At 35.6% G+C, this 22,423-nt stretch overlaps 2 protein-coding genes across 3 annotated transcripts in view; one reads left to right on the top strand and one right to left on the bottom strand.

Moving 5' to 3' along the window:
- The window catches only part of LOC145675559 (acetylcholine receptor subunit beta-like), a 75,864-nt gene extending 70,432 nt beyond the window's left edge, over positions 1 to 5,432 (bottom strand). Inside the window, exons 1-2 of the mRNA XM_081746069.1 lie at positions 5,324 to 5,432; positions 1,593 to 1,756 (exon numbers count right to left, since the gene is read on the bottom strand). Of these exons, the coding sequence (XP_081602195.1) occupies positions 1,593 to 1,756; positions 5,324 to 5,399 (240 nt within the window). The 5' untranslated portion in view covers positions 5,400 to 5,432. The remainder of the gene's footprint in view (positions 1 to 1,592; positions 1,757 to 5,323) is intronic.
- Positions 5,433 to 11,101: 5,669 nt separating this feature from the next.
- LOC145679736 (uncharacterized) overlaps positions 11,102 to 22,423 on the top strand; it is a 51,095-nt gene continuing 39,773 nt past the window's right edge. The window contains exons 1-2 of one of the 2 annotated variants that reach the window (XM_081750299.1): positions 11,102 to 11,235; positions 20,926 to 21,072. In XM_081750299.1, coding sequence (XP_081606425.1) covers positions 20,940 to 21,072 — 133 coding nt within the window. In that variant the 5' untranslated portion in view covers positions 11,102 to 11,235; positions 20,926 to 20,939. Of the gene's footprint in view, positions 11,240 to 20,925; positions 21,073 to 22,423 lie in introns of both variants that reach the window. The other variant, XM_081750300.1, reaches the window with a different exon arrangement.

Genomic DNA, 22,423 nt, shown 5'->3' with positions numbered 1-22,423 from the left:
ATAAATGTATATTTACTTACAATATGTTATATACAAGTAAATATGTGGGAAAAATGGTATATAGTAAGTCCACATACTTTTACACCGCTAAACAGTTTAAATTTATATGTAAGTGCATTTTCTAAACTTGATTCTACTACTGATATTATAAACATATTAAATTTCTAAATGATATAAACAAATTAGTTTGGGTAACTACCAGAAGACACATGTCTCACCATTTTATCAACATTTGCGCATACATTTTTATGTTCACAATATTTGCAAGATACTGTCTTATCTTTATAATTTTGCATGTAACATTGCCACACGGCCTTACGACCTTTCTTCCTACCTATTTCTCCAAATGTCATGCGTTAATTCACATATAAGAGAAGTCCGAGTACCCAGGAGCGTCATTTCAGATTTTGCTTGAGGGGGGCAAAACCCCTAGATATAAGTAAAATTTTGCGTTTTTTACTCATTTACTACTACTCTATTGATAAAATCTATCTATCTATCTATATCTATATATATATATATATCTATCTATCTATATCTATATATATATATATATATATATATATATATATATATATATATCAAACTCAGCTGCCTCCCCTAAATGACGTCCCTGCGAGTACCTCTTGAGAAATTTGAGTCAGAGACATGAGACAGAGTGGCGTTTATTATTAACGGTGGTTCGGGGTATATTGATGCTACTCCACCTCTATATCTACAGAAATTCTACATTACTTTACAAACTGGTTCCTTTTCATCATTTGTAAGTTATTTGGTTGCTACTTTTTTAGTGCAAATTGAAATGGAACTTAAAAGTCATATTATTATTTATATAAAGTACAGTCAAGGAATTTTAACTTTCTTAACCTCCAAATTATTTAAAACCTAAAAGTAAATCATAATAAATAAAAATAAAGTAATTAGTCATATAGTTCTTATAATTTGGAAGATAAAGTAAAGAAATGGAAATAAATTCTTTCCCGGGAATTTATATGCCAGGGAAAAAACCCGAGAATATCCCCATTTTTTATTTTCCTTCTCACCGGGAATATTCCCGCAGCCCATCACTACTGCAGGAAACATATGTTAGTCGAACTCTTTAGTATAGCACTAATCACGCGTCAGAACGACTCTGCATAATGCCCAATATGTTTTGTGACCACACTTATATGTCAAAGTGAAAGAACTCGAATCCCTGCATTAAATTTGTGCAACCCAACCGAGTACGTCACGGGCAGTACATCAGAAAATTAAAATATTCAAGGAAGATGGTCACTTTATTGTGCGCCGCGTGAGTCAAGCTGGATTTAGAAACGGGCTGGTACTGTATTATAAGCATGTATAAAATGTAATAAATCAATAGATGGCAACGCCTGTTAATTTGTTCCTCTTGTTTAGATTTCAACACTTGTCTCAGTAGCTATAATAATCAGAAGGCGTGTAATACAATTAACCACGAGTACCGAGACCTTGGTTTTCAGAAGGAAAGAAAAGAGAAAAGTCCTACATGATCGGAATATTACGTGAAGCAGAGTTATTCAAAGAAAACAAATGATGAAGTAATAAGTAGTAAAACATAAATTTATACTTACAATACTTAAATGAGACAAATAAAAACTTAATTCGATAGAAACACCAGTCGTCTTAACTTTCACAGGCCTCGAAGTCTTGTCATAACCACATAGTAAGTCCTTTTTGAGACGACTAATTGTTGGCCTTGTAGAAGTTGTGTTTAGTTGACAGTAAAAAGATGAACCTGAAAAAAAATATTATATAATTGACAATATTTCATTTACCGGCTTATTCGATAAAGTTCAGATTAACACCTTATTGTACTGGAAACACCTATTTGTATAGAAACCATATTTTGGCATAATTTTCAATTAAACAACAAGTGAATATCGTTTCAGATTGTGGAACTATAGTTGATTTTCTGATTTTGGGTGTCCAGTATTAAAGCCTACTTTTGGATACTGATATATTTGAATGATTCTTCGCTCTTTCTTACCGTTTTTGCTGGCACCAGTCGAAAAGACAAACAGACGGAAATAACGAATAAATACAAAAGAAGTACTATAGAAGATCCGTCAGGAGATGGTTCCTGAAATTTCTTACCACATGTAGAGGAAAAATTGAATCTTTATTTCGGTGCTAATGTTACCAACCATGTTTACTCTGTTTTACACCATTAAGAAAACTGCCATTATAAATGCACTGAAAAGAACTTGACACGTGACTAGTGGCAACGTCGTTGCAAGCTGTCAAAGACCTTCTCTTGCTGGCTCCTCTATAGCTAGCAAGTAAAGAATTCAAACTACAAGAGGAAGAGGAAAGGAGTGTCAGTTTAGAATCATAGCGCTAATGGGAAGTTTTAATAATGATTTAACACAGTCCAGCATATCGTAGGTCATCAATACCTATAATACATAAGCGAATTGTCAGAAATGAATTCTACTTAAAATAAATATCAACAAAATAAATACAAATAAAGATGAAATAACACGAAATTTCATCGCAGTTTGTGATAAACGGATAATTTAGCAGATTTTATCACAAAAATGAGTTACAATTTTTGTAATTTGAGTCCTTAAGAGGCCTAATCTGTGCGAAATTAAAATACCGCTAATTTTACAGTAATTATGTGATATCTTCAAGTAGCTAAAACAGCGTTTCCCAACCGCTGTGCCGCGGCACACTGGTGTGCCGCGAATGGACCGCTGGTGTGCCGCGAGGAAATTGAAACAAAATTATTAATTCTATAGTAACCAAATTGCAAAACAAAGGCAACAAATGTATATTTTTGCATTTACTTTACTATGAATTTCTACCATGGAAAAAATACCGTAATTTTAATATATTATTCTACATCTATTACTGTGTAGCAGACAGTATTTTGGCTCGTACACGTTTCCACAGTTAGCTGCTATGTTACGCTTCAATTGAGAGTTATACTAACACCGAGAAACGGAAGCACTTGTACGGTACGCGTCAAGTGAACGTTCGTAGAACACTCATTCGCACGTGAATGACAGAACAACATTTTGTTCAACAGATGTGTTTTGACTTCGACGCATATCAAGCTGTGTGATTGCAATAATATGCACCGGTTTTGGTTAAAACAGCAAAGTTAAAAGTACAAGACATTTGTTTGTTCGTTCGTTATGTAGTGATCTTCGCTCTTAGTGAAAAGTTGGATACAGTTTTCAAAAAAGAAAACGTATTTTTAAAAATCTGAGTTCTATATTTCATTGCAATTGTTTTCTATTTTAAAATTAGAATAAAAAATATGCAAAATGAATTAGCATAGGGGAAAACCAGTGATCGAGCTTTCATCTCTGTGAGGAGATCAGTAATCACAGAAAAAAATTACCATGGTATTTTATATTTGCAAATAATAATAATAATAATAATAATAATAATAATAATAATAATAATAATAATAATAATAATAATATCTATGAGTGTGCCGCGAGAATTCAAGTTACACCCTAGTGTGCCGCAAGGTTGGGAAACGCTGAGCTAAAAGATAATCAAAATGTGGAACATGAGCGTCCTACCTAGACACAGGGGCGTCATTTAGGAGGCAGGAGGGGGAATTGCCCGCCAAGAGTTTGAGGAATACATATACTGTAATCGATTGTCTGCTAATATACTAGTCTCTTATGTCGGTGGTGCTCTTGACTCCCTCAAGAGAAGTCTGAAATGACGCATCTGCCTAGACAACATTAATTTACATGAGGGACCGTTATCACGAGTTACCTAGTAGCTTCCCGTTTGCAGCCATTTAGAAACGCGAAAATAAATGCCGAATTTGTAAATGGCTGGAAATCCAAAGCAGATAAGTGAGTCGTGTTAACGGCATCTCGTACTAAAACACAACACACTGAGCAAGGCTATGTGATAATATGTTGAAAAAAAAAAACAATCACGTAACAGTTTCGACACAATAACTGTGTCTTCATCAGACTTCCTCTCCTTCTGGCTGCTTGAGAGTTGGTTGCCTCTTATATAGGCCTACTCTCCGGGGATCAACTTTTAATTAGGCTCCGTCCTTTCATTTAAAAATTTTACAGTGTTACTTTTTAATGAAGGGGCGGAGCCTAATTAGAAGTTGATACCCGGAGAGTATATAAGAAGTGACCAACTCCTAAGCAGCCAGAAGGAGTGGAAGTCTGATGAAGACATAGTTATTGTGTCGAAACTATTACATGCTTTTTTTTAACATATTATAACATATCCTTGCTTAGTGTGTTGTGTTTTAGTACAAAATAGAAACAAGGCCTGATAGAATAGTTAACAGTATTTCATGTAAAATAATATTGTCTAGGGCTCTTTTGTTCCACATTTTGATTATCTTTTATCTACTTGAAGATGTCACATAATTACTGTAAAATAAGCTGTATTTTAATTTCGTCGTGATGGGACCTCTTACGCAAATACCGAGCTCATGGAAGACGAGACCCAAGGACAACCGCAGGATTTGTTTTCCAAAGGGAGCAAAAGGCCAATTCCAATGGGGATAGCCGAAAGAATGATTGCAAGGGGGCTAAAGACCGATTCCATAGGGGTAAGCAAAAGACTAATTACAAGGAGGCAAAAGATCGGAACCCAAGTACAGTTGCGAAGACACACACTTTGATGCACGCGTGCGCATAATACATTATTGAAAACAATAATTATTTACACACATACCTTGAATAACTACAATAAATAACCTATAATACTATACTGTTTAATATAAATATATGAAGTACTATAGCATGTGAGACAAATTAGTATTTCCAAGAACTGAACACTCTTTTAAAATCTAGTGGAGCAATTGCCTCCTCCTTGTTCCTTGCTGAGGGCGACGCTCGGAACCACGACCAGAATTTTGTTTCGGGGGGCTATGCACAACACGTGAATAAGCACACATATTTTTCCTTTTGGGTGCCGACAAATTTTAATGAAGTTGTGCATATAACTAATTTATTTCGGGGGGGGGTGGCTTGAGCGCAATAGCCACCCTCTAAGTACGCCACTGTTGATACGAAGGAACCAACGAAAGGACAGACGAATAGACATCCAGATATCACAGTTTTGGCATTTAAGTGCCATGAAATGATCAAATCCGTTGAAATTTCGAACTCGATTTTTTCTTATTATCATCATTTCACCATTGTTCCTTTTCTTCTATCGTGACTCAAATGAAAAATAAAAATTGAAATACTGTAATGTTATGTTTATGCTACAAGCTCTTGCTTTACTAATGCTTTAGTGGTTCTATTATTTTTGGAAATAATAGCTAGAGATAAATTGCTAAAAATATCCATTGTGAACTCACCAGCAGATTCTGCAGTAGTTATGTAGTTTAATTTTATAAACGAAAGAATTGTCATCAGAAATACGAAAACGTCCATAATGAAGTTGTATACCTCTATATCCCACTCCGTTAAGCGTCCACTGTATGCACTTAGAAATATAGATATTTGTAACAGACACGCCCACCAGAAACATTCGTATATTATATTTCATTCAGCTGACTCTTCTCAGTTCGTCTATAATGTATTGGCTCATACCGCTGAAGATCTTACCGATCACATTACGAGATAATATTCCTATTCTGTATAATTTATTCATAAGTTGATTGTCCATATAAAACACAAAACTAATGTAATAGACTAATGTCTGTTTAGATTAAAAATGTGTGTATTCAATTTTTAATTCTACTTTTAACAATCCTGTCTATAATAAATTACTAAATTTCAGTATTGTCGTATCATACATCCCCAGTTGAATATTTTCATTAAACATAATTAAGTTTAATTTATTAAAACGAGCATAAGGCATTTTACCATCTGAAACAGTAGCTCTATGATTTGTGTGTGTTTGTTTGTTTAGAGATAACTTTTGTAAAATTTGTCCGATTCTAATGAAAGTTTCTTTCAAGCTTAGGAAATAAGGTTGTTACTTTGGGTAAAAATTAAATTAATAAAGAACAAAAGGGCAACAGGGAATGATTTCATGAACAATTTCAGAAGAAAATCGATAAAATAGAGCATAAGGTTTCCTAATCATTGTCTTTGAGGTTCCTAATCACAATTTCAATTCTTGGGGTTGAAATCGGTCAAGAGAAAGGGATGAATTTACTATTTCACTAAAAAGAAAAAATCAACGAATTTCTTAAAAATTATGTTACCATGAATTATTGCATGTATTTTATTGGAAAGGAATAAAATTAAATTAAATTTTTAGTTGTACGTTCCACAGTTATGTTCTGTGGGCTCAGAAGGATGATTAATGAAAGTGAATTATTATTTTTTTTAAAAAATTGTGTGGTAGGAGAAAAAAAAAGGAAGAAACGAGAGAACTCTGAGCAAACCTACTGACACGATATTTGGCCAGCACAAACATACAGTGGCGGATCTTGCCCGGGGCCTGGGAGGTCTAACTTCCGCTCAGTTTTTTGAGTGACAAAAATGATTGACGCTATTACTTATATATATGTTACTTATGTATATGAACAAGTTTATAGTAAGCGTTTCTTTTATTCTTCATTGGACACTTCTAGGATAACATTAATAGTCCTGAGTTGTATGCTTATATTCAACATTTATTTTTTCCCGATAATTTCTAACTTGAATGTTAATTACAATTTTTTTTGCCACAGAAAGCTCAATGTCTTGTGACTAATATGTTCAGCTACCAAACCCGTGAATGCCTACAATTTATTAATTGCTAAATTGTACTTAATGTCTAACTGTAACTAGTGAAAGGAATGGTTCGTTTTTTTTAATTTTTAGTTTTGTTAACGAATTGGGTAAACAGATTTAAAATTAAAATGATTTGCTTAAACTCATGATATACTTATCTGAGTCTGGGTTGTGGTTTTTACCTCTAAATCCGCCACTGATAGCCTGAGATCGAATTAGAAACCCCTCTCTCCAGAAGAGAGCACTCTACTATCACATTACTGAGCCATGTACCCATACTTTTTAAAACTAAGAATTGTCCCACTTGCTTAATGTTGAAATTAATAATTGGTAAGAGTCTGAATTCACCCCAATCTCGGTTCGATCCCAGCTCGCGGCAAGTGGACTTTTCTGTAGACAGATACCGTGTGCGTGGGTTTTCTCGGGGTTCTGATTCCTCCGACTTTATTTGTTCCACCATTGCAATCATTTCTCATCATCACAGTCTTTTTTTTAGCGTAACCTGCATAGGCGTGGGACGTAAAACTGAAAGATTTCATTTCACTACAATGTCCTAAAAGAAGAAGGAAAAAATTATATGAAAACTTTCAGTTTAACATCCCACGATTATGTCCTTTAGGCTAAGAACGATGGATGATTAACACGAGTGATGATAGAAGAATTGGTGGAATGAGAGTGTGGGAGAAAAAGGAATATCCCGAGAAAACCCACGGACACGATGTTGTCTGCCACAAACTTACTTGGCCAGGAATCAAACCACGAACCTCACGAGAAGAACCACGGTGACCCCAGAGGCAGGGGCGGATCCCGGACAGACTTCTGGGGGGGGATTGTAATACTGCTACTTAGAGCTACTTTTAAGAGCTCCAAACTCTAGGATGGGTTTTATTTATATATATAAAATAAGAAAGTCTCCTCTTCTGGGGGAGGCAACCGCCCCGATCGCCCCACTGGATCCGCCACTGCCCAGAGGAAAAAAACAAACATGTTTACTAATTATAAACCTTTATAGAGAAAAATATAAACAGTTTACATAGAACATGGCATATTCTTTTCTTAAAGCCTCCCAATGAAGTCTGGTGAATTCAATCAACCTACTTTTAATATAGTTATATATACACACAAATTATCTATCTATCTATCTATCTATCTATCTATCTATCTATCTATCTATCTATCTATCTATCTATCTATCTATTGTTATATAAAGATTAATTTATGTCTTAGTAGAAGTGACTATTATTTGGTTGCTTTGGTGGATCTCGTACACTACCAAAGCTATATGAGAAGTAGGCCTATAGCTTAACGTGAGCTTGTTTGGAGTTGAAATCTTTCAAACATATAGGACGAAACTATCCCTAAATTTAAGAATATATTTCAGGATAACTTTCTAACCAAAATAAATAAATAAAATAAAGAAAAGAGAAAAAGAAAGTAATAGAACATGGTGTTCTTTGCTTGAAGGTGATATTGGTCAAGGGTAAAATGGTGATTTATTGTCTAATTTAGAAAAAAGGAAAGAAAATGTATCTTCTCGTTTCTATTATGTATGGTTGTGTGTGTTTAGAACAAAGGAAGAAAGTACGAGAGAAATCGGAACAATAATTTTATTTATTTATTTAGAGAAATGAACATTACAGATAAAGATACCCATTTACAGTATTCACAAAAACAGATAAACATACCAACAGTAGAACAAACAGACAAAATGAGCTTTTAATCATCGATTCTGGCACTTAAAGAATTTACTACTTTTTTAAATTTAGTGAAGGGCAATCTGAATATATCAATACTTGGATCAACCTCACACAATTTGTTGTAGAAGTCACTCATGCTCCAAATAGGTGACCTTTTTTATCATATTTGTTCTTAATGTTCTACAGTGAAATAACTGTTTTTGGACGTCTTCTAACGTTGGGAACTTTAAATTTCAGAAGTTCAAGTAATTGCAACACTTGGATTTTGTTGTTTAAAATTTTATATAGAAGGTAAAGTAATCGAACTTTTCTTCTGCGCTGTCAAGGGATACAATGTTCAGTTGTTTAATTAAACATTGTCATGTTTCAAATTTAGGATATGTGCCTGTTTCCTTGAAAACTAAGTACCTTGCGAATTTTGATTGTATCATTTCTATTTTGCGGCTATACTTTTTACTTGTAGGGTTCCAGATTTCGGCAGCGCATTCTAGTTTCGATTTAAAGATTGCGTTATATATCGTTTTTAATGTGTCTTGTTTCTTGAAATTTCTTCCAGTTCTTATCGTACACCCCAGGTTTCTATAAGCTTCGCTGATTTTTTTTAACGTGGTTGGAAAACGTTACATTTGTGTCAAAGGTGACCTCGAGGTCTTCAAACTCTTCGATCCTTTTGATATTGACGTTACCAATCCAATATTTAAACTTTAGAGATGTGTTCTTACGCGATTATGACATTATAAAACGTTTATTTACATTGAGGGTCAGATCATTGAGTTGACACCATTTGGAAACAGCATAGATATCATTTTATAGAGATACCGAGTCATTGAAATTACTAATACATCTTCCGAATTTTAGGTCATCTGCATATAGTAGCCTGAATGAATTTTGCAGGCTATTGGGAATATCATTAATTAAAATTAAAAATAAAAGTGGGCCAAGATTTGAGCGCTGAGGGACCCCTGAGAGCACTGAGTAATCGTCAGTTTGTATACCTCGGTACGATACCCTTTGGCGACGATCTTTAAGATAGGAAGAAAAGAAATCTAGCGCCGAATCTGAGAGGTTGAAACATTTCAGTTTGCTTAAGAGGACATCATGGTTAACCTGATCGAAAACTTTATTTAAGTATAGTACTTTCAAACCCAATGAACCCTTTATAATAACCCTTTATAATGAGTTGAAACCTCTTGTTTTATTGTGGCTTCCGTTTTTACTAAGCATGTTCGCTCAAGGAGTTTTGTTACGTAACCCAAGAAGAACATGGGAACCCGAGCTTGAAGTAAAACGCGTAACACAAGTAGCTATCCTTAAAATCAAAAAGAGTAGGAAATGCATATGAATAGGACAGGACATGAAGCAGTTTAATGCCAATGTAACATAAAATAAATTTGAAAGTGCACACAAAGTAAGGTGACCAGATGTCCCGCTTTTCATAAAGTCGTCCGATGTCCCGAGAAAATTCAAATCGGGCACAAAATGTCTCCTTTTTGTTTCTTAAGCACCCCGTTTGTGGTTGGTATTTACATAATATATTTTTTACCTGTTCTTAAAACCCCAAAGTTGACTCTTCATTAGGAAACATTTCGAAATGTTGTAAAATAGTTTCATACTTTTCGAACAGTTGGCTCCGCAGAAAATTCTATGTAGATTATTTTGGTGAATCATCAAATTATGCCAGTTTGCCAGTGCCCCTCTTTCTTCTTCTCTAATGTAAAGACTTACACTTTCTAGTGCTTTTCTTATAGATTAATATGATTACAACATGATAATGATGTACATATTGCTTGCTATTTCGGTGCTATAATCTGTAAAGTCTACGGAAGAACTATCTTATATTTCACAATAGGATGCATAAGTAGTCAAAATATGTCGGGATCTTATTTCTTACATGTATAATAATGTATAAATAAGAAATATAAAGTGTGATTTTAATCCCGTCATACTTCATAAGGAACCGTGATGAAAAGGCAATCTACAAAGTGATCATACATGTGACACAGTGTTGTATCTTCTATATGAAGTGTTTCTCCATTATCCTCGTTTATACCTATAATACCCACCGCCGTTGACACACTTGCTCCCCATGGACGAACCTTCACGCTACCGTGAGGCCGCTGCTGTGTTCCTGCCCTGACTCGGTTAGATAGCATTCGTACTTTTACTGACTATCTAGCATAAGTTCGTTCGTGGTTGTAGCACTGTCGTTTATGTGGCATATGTTCACCCGCTATATTTATATTCAGCCTTTCCAAAGTTAACCTGCACCCATTAATATAAATCATTCCTTAAGAAACACTTTCTAAGGCAATAAGAGAGAATTTCCAACGAAGAGAAGTTAATATTTCATGACTATAAGTATGCTCCCATAAAATGGGATGACACATGGTTAATTCTACCTCTAGTATGATGACTGCATAAGTAATTTCGTAAGATATTACTTTTTTAATAAATTAATATATTTCATTCTTAAATTTTCCAAATTTTGGCACTCAAAATCATCAATCTGATTCGTAATTTTCTTCAAAGTTATAGGAGAATTAATACCTATAATTAATGAATAGTAATCTTTGGAAAATAAGTTAGTGATATTAGTTAATTCTTTGGCTTTAATTCTTCTTTAAGAGCATTCTTTAAAGAGTTGATTACTGTGGAAACATGCCAATATCGTGAAAGTATTACTCGTAATTAACTGGCAACTATGAGTCTTGATAAATAGCCTGTGTAACCTTGAGCGCATCACATGAACAAGCTTGAACTTGTTTGAAGAGAAATAAATCTTTAATCTGTCTTCGATCGTCTAGAGGATAATAAACCAAATATACAAATTTTACATTAGTAAACACGTAGGTGATTAGTTGAATTAAGAGAGAGTACGCTTTGTTGATAATTTTAACATAAGGTCTTAATAAACGAAAAATATAAGTAATTCTACTCAACATATTATTAGCATTAATTCTTCGAGTGACAATAATTACGGCTGACTAGTGATTGAACGTAATTGAAAAGCATTTTGAATTCTAGAATTAGATCCGTGGAGTTATGACCCATCAAGAGTAAGAAATATTCAAACACACAACCCTAAAGTTGGCGGAAATAGATCAGTTGGGACAACAATTTTGGATCATGGAACTGATGAGAGCATTTAATATGATGCCAATATAACGTAATAGCATGAATAATATTATGTATAAAGGCTCTTGCGTTTAAAAAAAATGAGCCGTGAACTTTCTGAGAATATTAGCTTAATATCTTTATTATATTTCGTAATAAATATATTTCCGTTTCCAGGAAAGATAACGGTAAATAAAAAAATCACAGTTTAACAATTGTGTCGTCAGATGGTGTGATAGTACTCAATTTGGCATTTATTCCGAAGTTGGGCGTCCGCTTTCGTCAAGTTTTTTCGCTGTTATCTCCTTTCCACACTCTGCAATTTGTTATTAGGTTCATTAATCCGTGCTCTTCACAAACTTTTAAAGGATTTTGCTCGTTATCAACGTATTGCTTCACAAATGTTAAAACTGCTAGTTCATTGCCCTTGTACATTCGCCATGTTGATAACATAAATGCTCGTTTCTTTCCCACAATGCAACTGTTTGGTTACCTTGCGCCAAGTAGTTCCCTCCGCTCGCCGTATAGTCCCATATTTATAACCGTTTATATATAACAAATAAACAGATTTTTCGAGACTCTTATATATTATCAAGCACACAAACGATCAAATTATCCATATCTTTCCTGTAAATTTTAAAAATTTCACTGGAAACGGACGCCCAACTTTGGAATTTAACCCCTAAATTTCACGTATTCTTAAAAATAGAAAAAAATATATAGGCATATCAGTCTTCAAATCTTGTATAGGATAGATATTATGGGGGCCCGAAGAAATTTTTTAGGGGACCCATTCCATAGTTGCTATATTAGGTCTGGTACTTAATATACGTGGTTTGCTATATTATGTATATATTTTCTTGAGCCAGGGGGACCCGGGCCCTCTGCCCTCCTTTGGGCACCCATGATAGATATCACTTGTACTTGACGTCTCCATTAAAGCATAATCAATCAACTACGGTATACGTACTGTAGTCAGGAGGCGTCCTTTGAGCATGGCATGGAACAATGTTTCCCCTGAATTTGAGAAATACGTTTTAATAAATAAATAAATAAATAAATTGTTTACTAACAAAAACAGTGGGACTCTATTGTTGGTTGACAATCACCTTTCCACCCCCTGGCAGAATCTGAGATGACGCTACTGACTGGAGCGTACGTCAATGTTGGTATAGACCCTATGTAATGCATAAGTGCTGGAATTATCCATCCGTCTGGCTGCGTCAGGTATCAGAACAAAAATGGTCAGATATATCAAAAAGAGATTTCTTGCAATAGATTCAGCGTCCAAAAAGCAGGTTCAATCTGCTCCCTTAACTCTCTGATTAAACTGGAAGTAGTAATAAACCATATCCAGTTTTAATATTGATCGCTAAGGACAAAAACGGGAATAGACAGCGACAAACTTTTTTTTAAGCTTGGTTTTAGCTTAGAGTGGGTGATTAAGAGTCATAACATAGGATTTTTTATTACATTTTATGCATTGTTCCGCTGCGTTCAAGAGGCAAGTGTACATTGTACTTAGGTTTGCTGGGAAAGAATGAAACCAAAGATAAGAGGCGAAACGGTTATGTGTTGTATTCTTCCGGATTAGTTTTGCTCATAGCTTCTATATATTCATTCCAACTAGGGCTTGATGTTTCTTTTAGCGTGTATTCCAACACCCAGGATATATAAACAAATCGAGTATCTTTGATATTTGTAGTTGCAGAAGAAATGAAATGAAATGAAATCTTTGAGTTTTACGTTCCACGGTTATGCTGGCTAGGCTAAAGGAGACGGTAATGATGAGAAATGAATTTAATGGGGAATGAAGAAAGTGGGAGGAACCGTGAGAACCCCGAGGAAACTCACGCACACGGTATTTGTCCACCACAAAGTTCACTTGGCGCGAGCTGGGATCGAACCAGGGACCCCATTCACCAGAAGTGAACGCTCTACCACTGAGCCACCGCAGCCCCATTAGTTGCAGGAGAGTTGCACTGATATCTCCATGTGAACAATTTGAAAATTGGAGAAGAGACATCAAACTTAGATGTAGAATGATGTCACCACTAATGATTCAAACCAGTGGCGTATTCACGATTTTGTTTCGGGGGGGAGGGGCTTGGCTAACTATGTTCCTCGAAATGTGAAAATTCTGCAAGATATTTAATTTATTGTAATATAGAAAATACAATTTCGGGGTGGCTTAAGCCCAGAGCCCCCTTAAATACGCTACTGATTCAAACTGTTGTGCCATCTACTGAACAAACGGAATAAGTTCAGGGTCACAATAAATTATTGTACGTGATCACTGCTAGCTCAACGTAAACTTTACTGCAACCTTTGGTTTTAGAGGTAACAACAATGATTTTGAGCTCGGTGGAAAACACTTGAAATGGCAAATAACGATAAATTAACGATTGCCTATATGTTAATTCCTCTCAGTTTTATGCACCGTTAAATATTAAGACACAAATTGAGAATACACATTCGTTTTACTTTAAGGTGTCATATTTAAAGGTGGCGATAGTTTATGACGAATGGTAATTATAAATAAGAATATCTAATTATTATCTGTCAAATGAAGTAAGAATGAAGTTTCTATTTTAAAATATCGACAAGAATTGACGTTTTAGAATTGAAGGAATAAATTCTGCCAGTAACCATCCTGATGATGTCATATCTCGGTTTTCCCGAGCGAGATCTTTGGAACTTCGGATATGTTACTTAGGAGAACAGTCTGAACATTTCCAGCTTGTTGTTATAAGATTCTGGCTTTGATCCATTTTTGTTTTAATTACACTGGTCTATTACTCTTCTGGTTATTTCTTCTTTCTGTCTTCGATTTTGACCCACTAGTTTTGATTATTTTCTATTAGAATATTGAAGAAGACTACTTTTTCAATATATTTTACAGGCTGTTAAATATCATAGCATAAAGTCGTATGAGCGACTCACATTTTCTTTTACTTCACCGTAGTATACTGGAAGATTTTCTAGCAGGATACTGGGAATACTGGAAATATCGAAGTGAACTCCAGTAGACGCTCTGTTAGAGCAAAACCGATAAGATATATTGAGAAGTGTTCTTCCGGAATCAATTGAACATCCTAGGAAAACTTTAAGTTAGACCCTAATTCCTCTATATCAACCTGAAGTGATTCTATGGTTTCTGGTTTCAACCTGCTCATAATAGTACAAAATGGTAATAGATAGGAAGAAATAGTTTTCTAATGTGGAGTTAATACTGTAAGAATAAGTTTCCTCTCCGATGTTATTCCTCTATTGAAATCGGAAGCAGTGGAAGTCCGTGATTTTAAATTTGAATGCTGATCACCATAATAAAAATTATTGTAGATAATGAAGAATAAGATTTTGATATGGATTAAACATCACAAGAAAAGTTTCCTTTCCAGATTTGACTTCTCTATTGCAACCGGAAATCGTACAAATATACTATTACTTCCAGTTTTAATGTTAATTATAATAGTGCAAAAAACATTAATAGAAGGCGACAAACGATTTTTATATGCATTCAGTAACTGAAAAATAGATTTCATCTTAGCTTTATTCTTCTACTGAAACCGGAAGTAGTAAGAAATAGTAGAACTGTCGGTTTCAATTTTGATTCTTAAATAGACCTAGTAGTTGTAAGAGATAGCAAGAAACTGTTTTTGGTATGGATTCAGCGTCAGATGAACAGATTCAATTTCTCACATTATCTTTCTACTGTAGCTGGAAATTATAAATCTGTTTCTACCTGTATATTGAATTCGCATCGTTTATAAGTTTACCACAGTTTCAGAACGGTGAAAAGAAACCCACTTAGTTTTTACATGCATTTATGTGATTACTTGCTCCTATAGGCCCGTAACTAAAATTTTAAGACATGGAGGCCAAGATTATTTTTGGGAGCAGTGACTTCAATTCATCTTATATTCATACATATCAACAAACAACTAAAAGTTCAGGGGGCCGTTCTAGCTACAGACCTGCTTTACTGTTGACGTCATTATTAAACATATTACATAAGTAGACGTAGTATTCCATATTTATTTACTTAAACTGAACAGAAAATTATATAATAGTAAAAATGTCTACATTTCTTCTAGATACCATTAAAACTAGGGATGTGCACGAGTTGAAACATGTCTCGAATCTCGTCTCGACTCTAAAGCAAGATGAAATTCGAGTCGACACGCCCTTTTTCTTCGTTATGAGTCTAGACAAATGTCTGTCTCTTCTAGGAAGTTCGAGTTATAACTAGAGAGGTCGTAAATATCTCGAAAATCTTTACGTAAATTTTAAAATTATTTCGAAAAAAATATTCACAAAGAAACAACTATCTGTCTTGAAACCAATACCTGCATTTATTACTTTAAAACACATAGAATGCGTAAACTTAATAGTTAACCGGGCTCGCCCCCCAGAAGAAATTGTACTTCGGAAGATCGAAAACCCAATAGAATTTGCAGAATAGTTACCGCAAAATTTGAAACTATATTTGAAATGTCGCTTTTACTTGCCCTCCCTTGGAAACCACAACATGGGCGCCCTTGGTACCAACCTTTAATTTTCAAGTCATTTCAGTTAATTAAAGCTATATAATAATTGTATGTCGTGATATGTGATGGTATTCTAATACACTGATCACCAGTTGAATTAGAGACAGCAGGAAAGTTGCAGAAACCGCTCAGCAGAGGCTCACCAGTGCATGTGAATGAAATACATCGAGCATTTACTGCTGACGTGTGCTTCCTCTCTCGGTATACGTGTCACTGCAGTGTGTGATGGGCAAGACGAAGGACTTGAGTGCATTTGACCGTAGTTAAATCATAGGGACCAGACGACTTGGAGGCTCGATTTCGGAAGTGGTTGCGGCACTCTGATTTTCAAAGGCAAGTGTGTCATAAATGTATCGTGAGTACCAGGCAACCGGTAAAACCGCACTCGCACGGGCAAACTGCTGCGTTCAGGAGCGTGCCGACAACAGGGGGGCGCCGACTGGCCCACATCGAAACAGCCGATAGACGGCTACAGTGCGTCAAATCGCGGATAGGTTCAATGCAGGACAACAACGCCCTATTAGTAGTCGCATAAACCACAACCACCTACTCGCCATAGGATACAGAAGCCATCAGCCCATGCGAGTACCTCTTCTAACCGAACAACACAGGAAACAACATCTAACATGGACAAAGGATCACCGCCACTGGACCGTGGAAATGTGGAAAAATGTTGCCTGGACAGATGAGTCACGTTTTACATTGTTACATGCCGATGAACAGGTGCGGGTGTGTCGTCAAACGCGCAAGGCAATGGATCCATGTTGCCAGCAAGTAACTGTGCAGGCCGGTGGTGGTGGTATTCTCATTTGGGGCTTGTTTACGTGGACTGAAATGGGTTCCCTAACACTTGTGACACGGTCCCTCACAGGTGAACGCTACTGCGATCTTCTAGATGACCATGTTCTGCCATTTGCTCGGTGGCAACGTCTGGATGGTGACCTCATCTTTCAGCAGGACAATACGCCGGACCACCACTCTAGGATTGCAGCAAACTGGTTTGATGAGCACTCCTCTGATCTAGCAATACTTCTTTGGCCTTTACGGTCACCGGACCTCAATCCCTCGAACACCTCTGGGACGCCATGAAACAACACCTTCGGGCTGTGGACCCTCCTCTGACCAACCTGTGCGCTCTGTGGGAGATTTTGCAGCAGATAAGGATTGAGATGTCACAACAACATTTCAGGCGCCTCGTGGAGTCCATGCCGCGGCTGTAACCGCCATTATCAGAGCGAAAGGTAGTACTACACGGTATTAGGTAGGTGTCTCTAATTCAACTGGTGATCAGTGTATGATATACTTAATACTTAAAGATCTATTCAGATATCTAGTTTATATAAAATTATTGCGATAAAACGAACTTCATAAATTATCTGAGTGAGCAATTGGCAATCTATAGTAATGTAACATACTAGTTGTAGTTATTGTCTTTTCGTTCCCATGAAAGCAATATGCTTTCATTATAACTTCCCCAACTATTTGAGGCTTTAATGTGTTGCAACATATCATGACGTATGGAAAATGTATATGTACTCGTAACATTTGTTGTATATCACATATTATTATATGTATATAAGATTATTTTACATACTATATTACAATAAATGGATGGACCGCTTAGATGCCAAGTGGCCTAAACCCAAAAATGAAAAAAAAAATGGTGTTTATGTTCACTTCTATAGACAGGTACCTTTTAAAAAATTATTTATAGAGTAAATTATAAAACTATAAAATACATACTTATTGTTTTGGCTTCCAAGATAACAGAAATAAAGGTTATTCTTGTGGGATTGAACTTTAACTCTCACTCATGGAAAATCCAATTTTACCATCTAAGCGTGCATTGTAAATATATGACCTCCTCACTTTACTCTAATATAATGGTTTGTTCAGAAGGCTGGGGATGTTACTTCCTCTCAAATGAAATGAAATGAAATGAAATCTTTAAGTTTTATGTTTTACGATTGTGACGATGAGGCTAAAGTAGACGGTGATGATGAGAAATGAATGAGATGGTAGAATGAAGAAAGTGGGAGGAAACGGGAGAACCCCGAGAAAACCCAAGCACACGGTGTTCGTCCACCACAAAGCTTACTTGGCGCAAGCTGGGATTGAAGCAAGGACCCCATGCACCAGAGGTGAACGCTCTACCCCTCTGCCACCGCATCCTCTCAAATGAAAACTTGAAAAAAAGTTTTAAAAAGGGGGACAGCGGAACCATAGAAGCCCATAAAGTAAACTTCCATTTAAATACATACGTACTTTACTCACTTTTCACAATTGATTACATTCTCCATGAAAATAAAAAATCCAGTTTCATGATACTTTTCACAGAGTCATTAATTGGTTTATCATTTGAGTAAACCAAAAGAACTGTTGTGGTCGTATAATAATTCACAAACTATTGCCTCAGTTGAGTTGAAAAATTTCTAAACACTGCTGCGAAAAAGGGATCTCCCATCTGTTTGTAGAGTCTGAGGTGAAAGTAAATTGCGGGGCTAATGATGTATAAATGGTATTTCCATATCCAGCATGAATAAATTATTTTGTGCCAACTTTATCTTTTTCATATCAATGACAATGATATCCTTTTGTGAGTGAAGTCCATGACATTAATAGTATGTAACTGTAAAAATGGAAAAAGCTAGTAAGATTAATTAAGGTATGTTTAAATGAATCCCAAAGTAAAGTCTGTTTAGGAAAATTTTTGTCCACGAGGTTTCCCGTCGAGAATGGCCTGAAACAAGGAGATGCGTTGTCGCCATTATTATTCAACTTTGTCCTGGAATACGATATAAGGAAAATCAAAGCAACCAGGGCCTAAAGTTGAAAGGTGTACACCAGGTTATGGCGTGTGCTGATGTAACTTTAGTAGGGGATGATAGGAAAACAACAGAAAGAAATGTAGAGGTCTTATTATACATATTAAAATATTAAATAATACTTTTGATAAAGTGGATACTTTCAAATATCTAGGATCAATATTAACAGACAAAAATCATGTTCACGAAGAAATTAAATGTCGACTAAAAGCAGGGAATTTGTGTTACTATTCAGTTCAAAATCTCTTGTCGCGAATTCTGTCGAGGAATTTGAAACTTAAAATAAATAAAACGATAATCATGCCTGTTGTTCTGTATGGTCACGAAACATGGTCGTTTACTCTGAGAGAAGAACATAGACTGAAAATGTTTGAGAACAAGATCCTGAGACGAATATTCGGACCCAAGAGGAACGGGAATGGGGAATGGCGGAAACTCTATAACGAGGAACTACATAATTTATACGGTTTACCAAACATTGTTAGGGTCATCAAGTCTAGGAGGCTTAGGTGGGCAGGTCATGTAGCTAGAATGGAAGAAAGTAGAAACGCTTTCAAAGTCTTGACTGGAAGACCAATCGGAAAACGACTATTATCAAGACCTAGGCGCAGATGGGATGGTAATATTTAGATCGATCTCGCAGAAATAGGAATACAAAGTAGAAACTGGATCCAGTTGGCTAAGTATAGAAGTCACTGGAGAGCTTTTGTAAACGCGGCATTGAACCTCCTTGTTCCATAAGCCATAGAGTTAGTTAGTTGTAAAAATGACTTGCAGAATGATGGATCATCATCTAAATATTTTCAATTCCAACAATGCATTAGAAATAATAAAATTGTAACTTTTCCTGAAAAGCGTTACTATTTCTTTCTATAGTGCGGGACCTGGACTCACCATTTCTAGATATCTAGCTAGTCCGAGCCTCACTGAAGTTAACGAGGCCGAGCAGTTAGCAGCTCTAGCATAGTGAGGATAATGAGCTCGAGAGCGAGCCCAAGCGAGAACTAGTACGAATATTGGCTAGTGGTTAGTGCGATCCTTATTGACATTAGCGAACACAAGCCCCATTGAGAATTGCGAGCATAAGCCCGAGTAAGTCCCCGTTGTAAAATGATCATCTTTGCTTCTTCCTTTTTCTTTCTTTATTTTTCCTACTTAAGTGCGTAAAGTTTATAAACAGCAGAAGTGCTAGAAAGACCTTAATCAGCATGAGCTCCTATAGATCGCAAAGGCGTACATTTTAGTTACTTCAATCATGGATACTCAAAAGGAAGTGGAAAAACTTTACTTCCAAACTCCTCCCCAATCCTGGCATTGAGCAAAGAGGTCATAACATTAAATTTACAATTTTGTTGATTAGAAAACTTGCGTTTTCATCCCTGGCTTAAACAACACTGCGAATTTTAGAAGACACGTGTATATTAAATTTATTGAAAATGGAGAAATAAATTTTCATACTTTAAATTTCGCAATGTTTTGAAAAGTGTAAAGGAAATGGAGGCGTGACTAATGAGTACCAAAGCATCAAAATTTCACAAGGCAATTTTGTCAATAAAATATTTCTTGACTTCAAAATCAGGAAGCTCCAAAACCAGGAAAAATATCACGTCATCAACTTGTTTTGTCTTGTCCTTGTGTCAGTTACTTTCTGTCATAACATATGAGATTTGCTGTACGTTAAGCAGAATGTTGCAAATTTTCTATATTTTTAATTTTTTAAATTTATATATTTTACCTCGTCTCGATATTCGAGACGAGTCGAGATAGGTATCTATATTTTTGAATCGAGACAGTCAAATCTCGACTCGACTCTACTACACATCTTCAGTATTTACCAACAAATACTATCCGTGTATGATGATGGTAGAATAAATATAGAAAGAATAAAAGACGACATGAGGACGACAATTCTAATTGTGATAACACCTCTTGTTGCCTATAAATTTTACTAGATTGATCGTGTCTGTTCAAGCTCAATTATAGAACATAATTAATCTTAATTTAACATTGAGATTTTGAATTCTGAATTTAATATTACATCTTATAGGTCAGTGAACTGCCATGGATTCAAATGAAAATATAACATCCCTTTCATCTACAATGCAGGAGTTGGCAGCTACTGAAAATCAGCTTGATCGAAATTTGGAGAAGGCCAAAATTGAGTTGGATGAATATAGAAATGAATATTTGAAAAGTAAGTAGTCTTATTTCGTGTAGTAGAAAATAAGAAAATTTAATTTAAAAATAAAAGTTTACTATTATATTGGGAGTCTAATTGAGAAGTTAGCCCCAAATAAGAGCACATACCGTTATATGCTCCTTTTATGGAGAACACTTTAGATGGTCCACCGCATTATGCAGTGGCAATCTGTGTAAAATCTTTGAAATGTTTCAATATTTGAATCCGGTATCCCTGTTTGTTTGAATAAATTGCCCTTTCAATATGTGGGAAAAGTATATGACCTGTTTATGCTACGCACTATCCATTCTGCCAGTGCCGAAGCACCAGCTGTCAAAAGTGTAAAATTGGCAGATATAAGGTCACTAGTCTATGTCACTATTCAAGTTCCTTTACCATGAGAACATTGACTAAATAGAAGTACTACTTGAGAAAAGTGCGTATATATGCATTAAGACTTATATAGTATTTTAAGGACATTAGTGTTCTTCAACTCACTTTCCAATCTTATTACAAACCCGAAATTTCTGTAAGCTTCTTTAACAATTTGATTCAGATTAGTGTTGAACGAAAGATCTAATCTTATTGACACACCAAGATTAGTTATACGATCAGGTTTGTGCAGTTGAATGCTATTTATCAGGTTGTCTAAAAAATTATTACGTATTTGAATGTCAAAATTATGAACACATTTGCTGTGACTTCCGGTAGAGGTTCAAGTCTACGGCAGCAGCTCGAAGCGCACGATACTCTTTCAATCCCACTAAATGCTCAGAATAACTTTCCTGGGTGTCAGTGTGATTTTTGTTAGAGACTGTGGAGCTTCTTGAATCGATCACGATCTTTTTCGCACATTGTTGTCGTGCGAAGTGTTTCTTCCAGACATGTTTTCGGGGGGTCACTGCCCTCTGGAGCTCTGAGAGTGACCCCCAGAGGAGATCAAAATAATACGTCTATAATATAATAATAAATAGAGTAGTACCAGCAGTGCGCCCCCGGAACACTAAGTGTGCCCCTCCGAAACATTTTTTCTGAAAGAAGGACTGGTCGTAGGTTATCCACTTTTCATTACTTATGATCAATCGCTCCAGAATTTGTCGAGTTATTTACGTTTCAGTGTGGATTCGCATATAAAAAGCCGATCAAATAAATGATTTTGAGTCAAATCTTGTGGCACCCAAACGTGGAGGCTTTTCCCCCTCTTTTTTTGTTGTCAGATTTCTGCAAATTGTTTAACACTGTTTAGTGATGGATGTTTAGGTCATTGGTAGAGCAACCCACATTATGCTTTATTTTTTGTTTAATTATGCTTTATTTTTTCCAAATTATGCTTTATTGTTAATTTCAATCATTGTTTCACATTAAT

The sequence above is a fragment of the Thermobia domestica genome, chromosome 2 (assembly GCF_964235325.1).
Source record: "Thermobia domestica chromosome 2, izTheDome1.hap1.1, whole genome shotgun sequence".
In the NCBI taxonomy this organism is placed as follows: domain Eukaryota; kingdom Metazoa; phylum Arthropoda; class Insecta; order Zygentoma; family Lepismatidae; genus Thermobia; species Thermobia domestica.
Note: the sequence above shows the minus strand (reverse complement) of the source record. Positions and strands in the feature narration are given on the sequence as shown.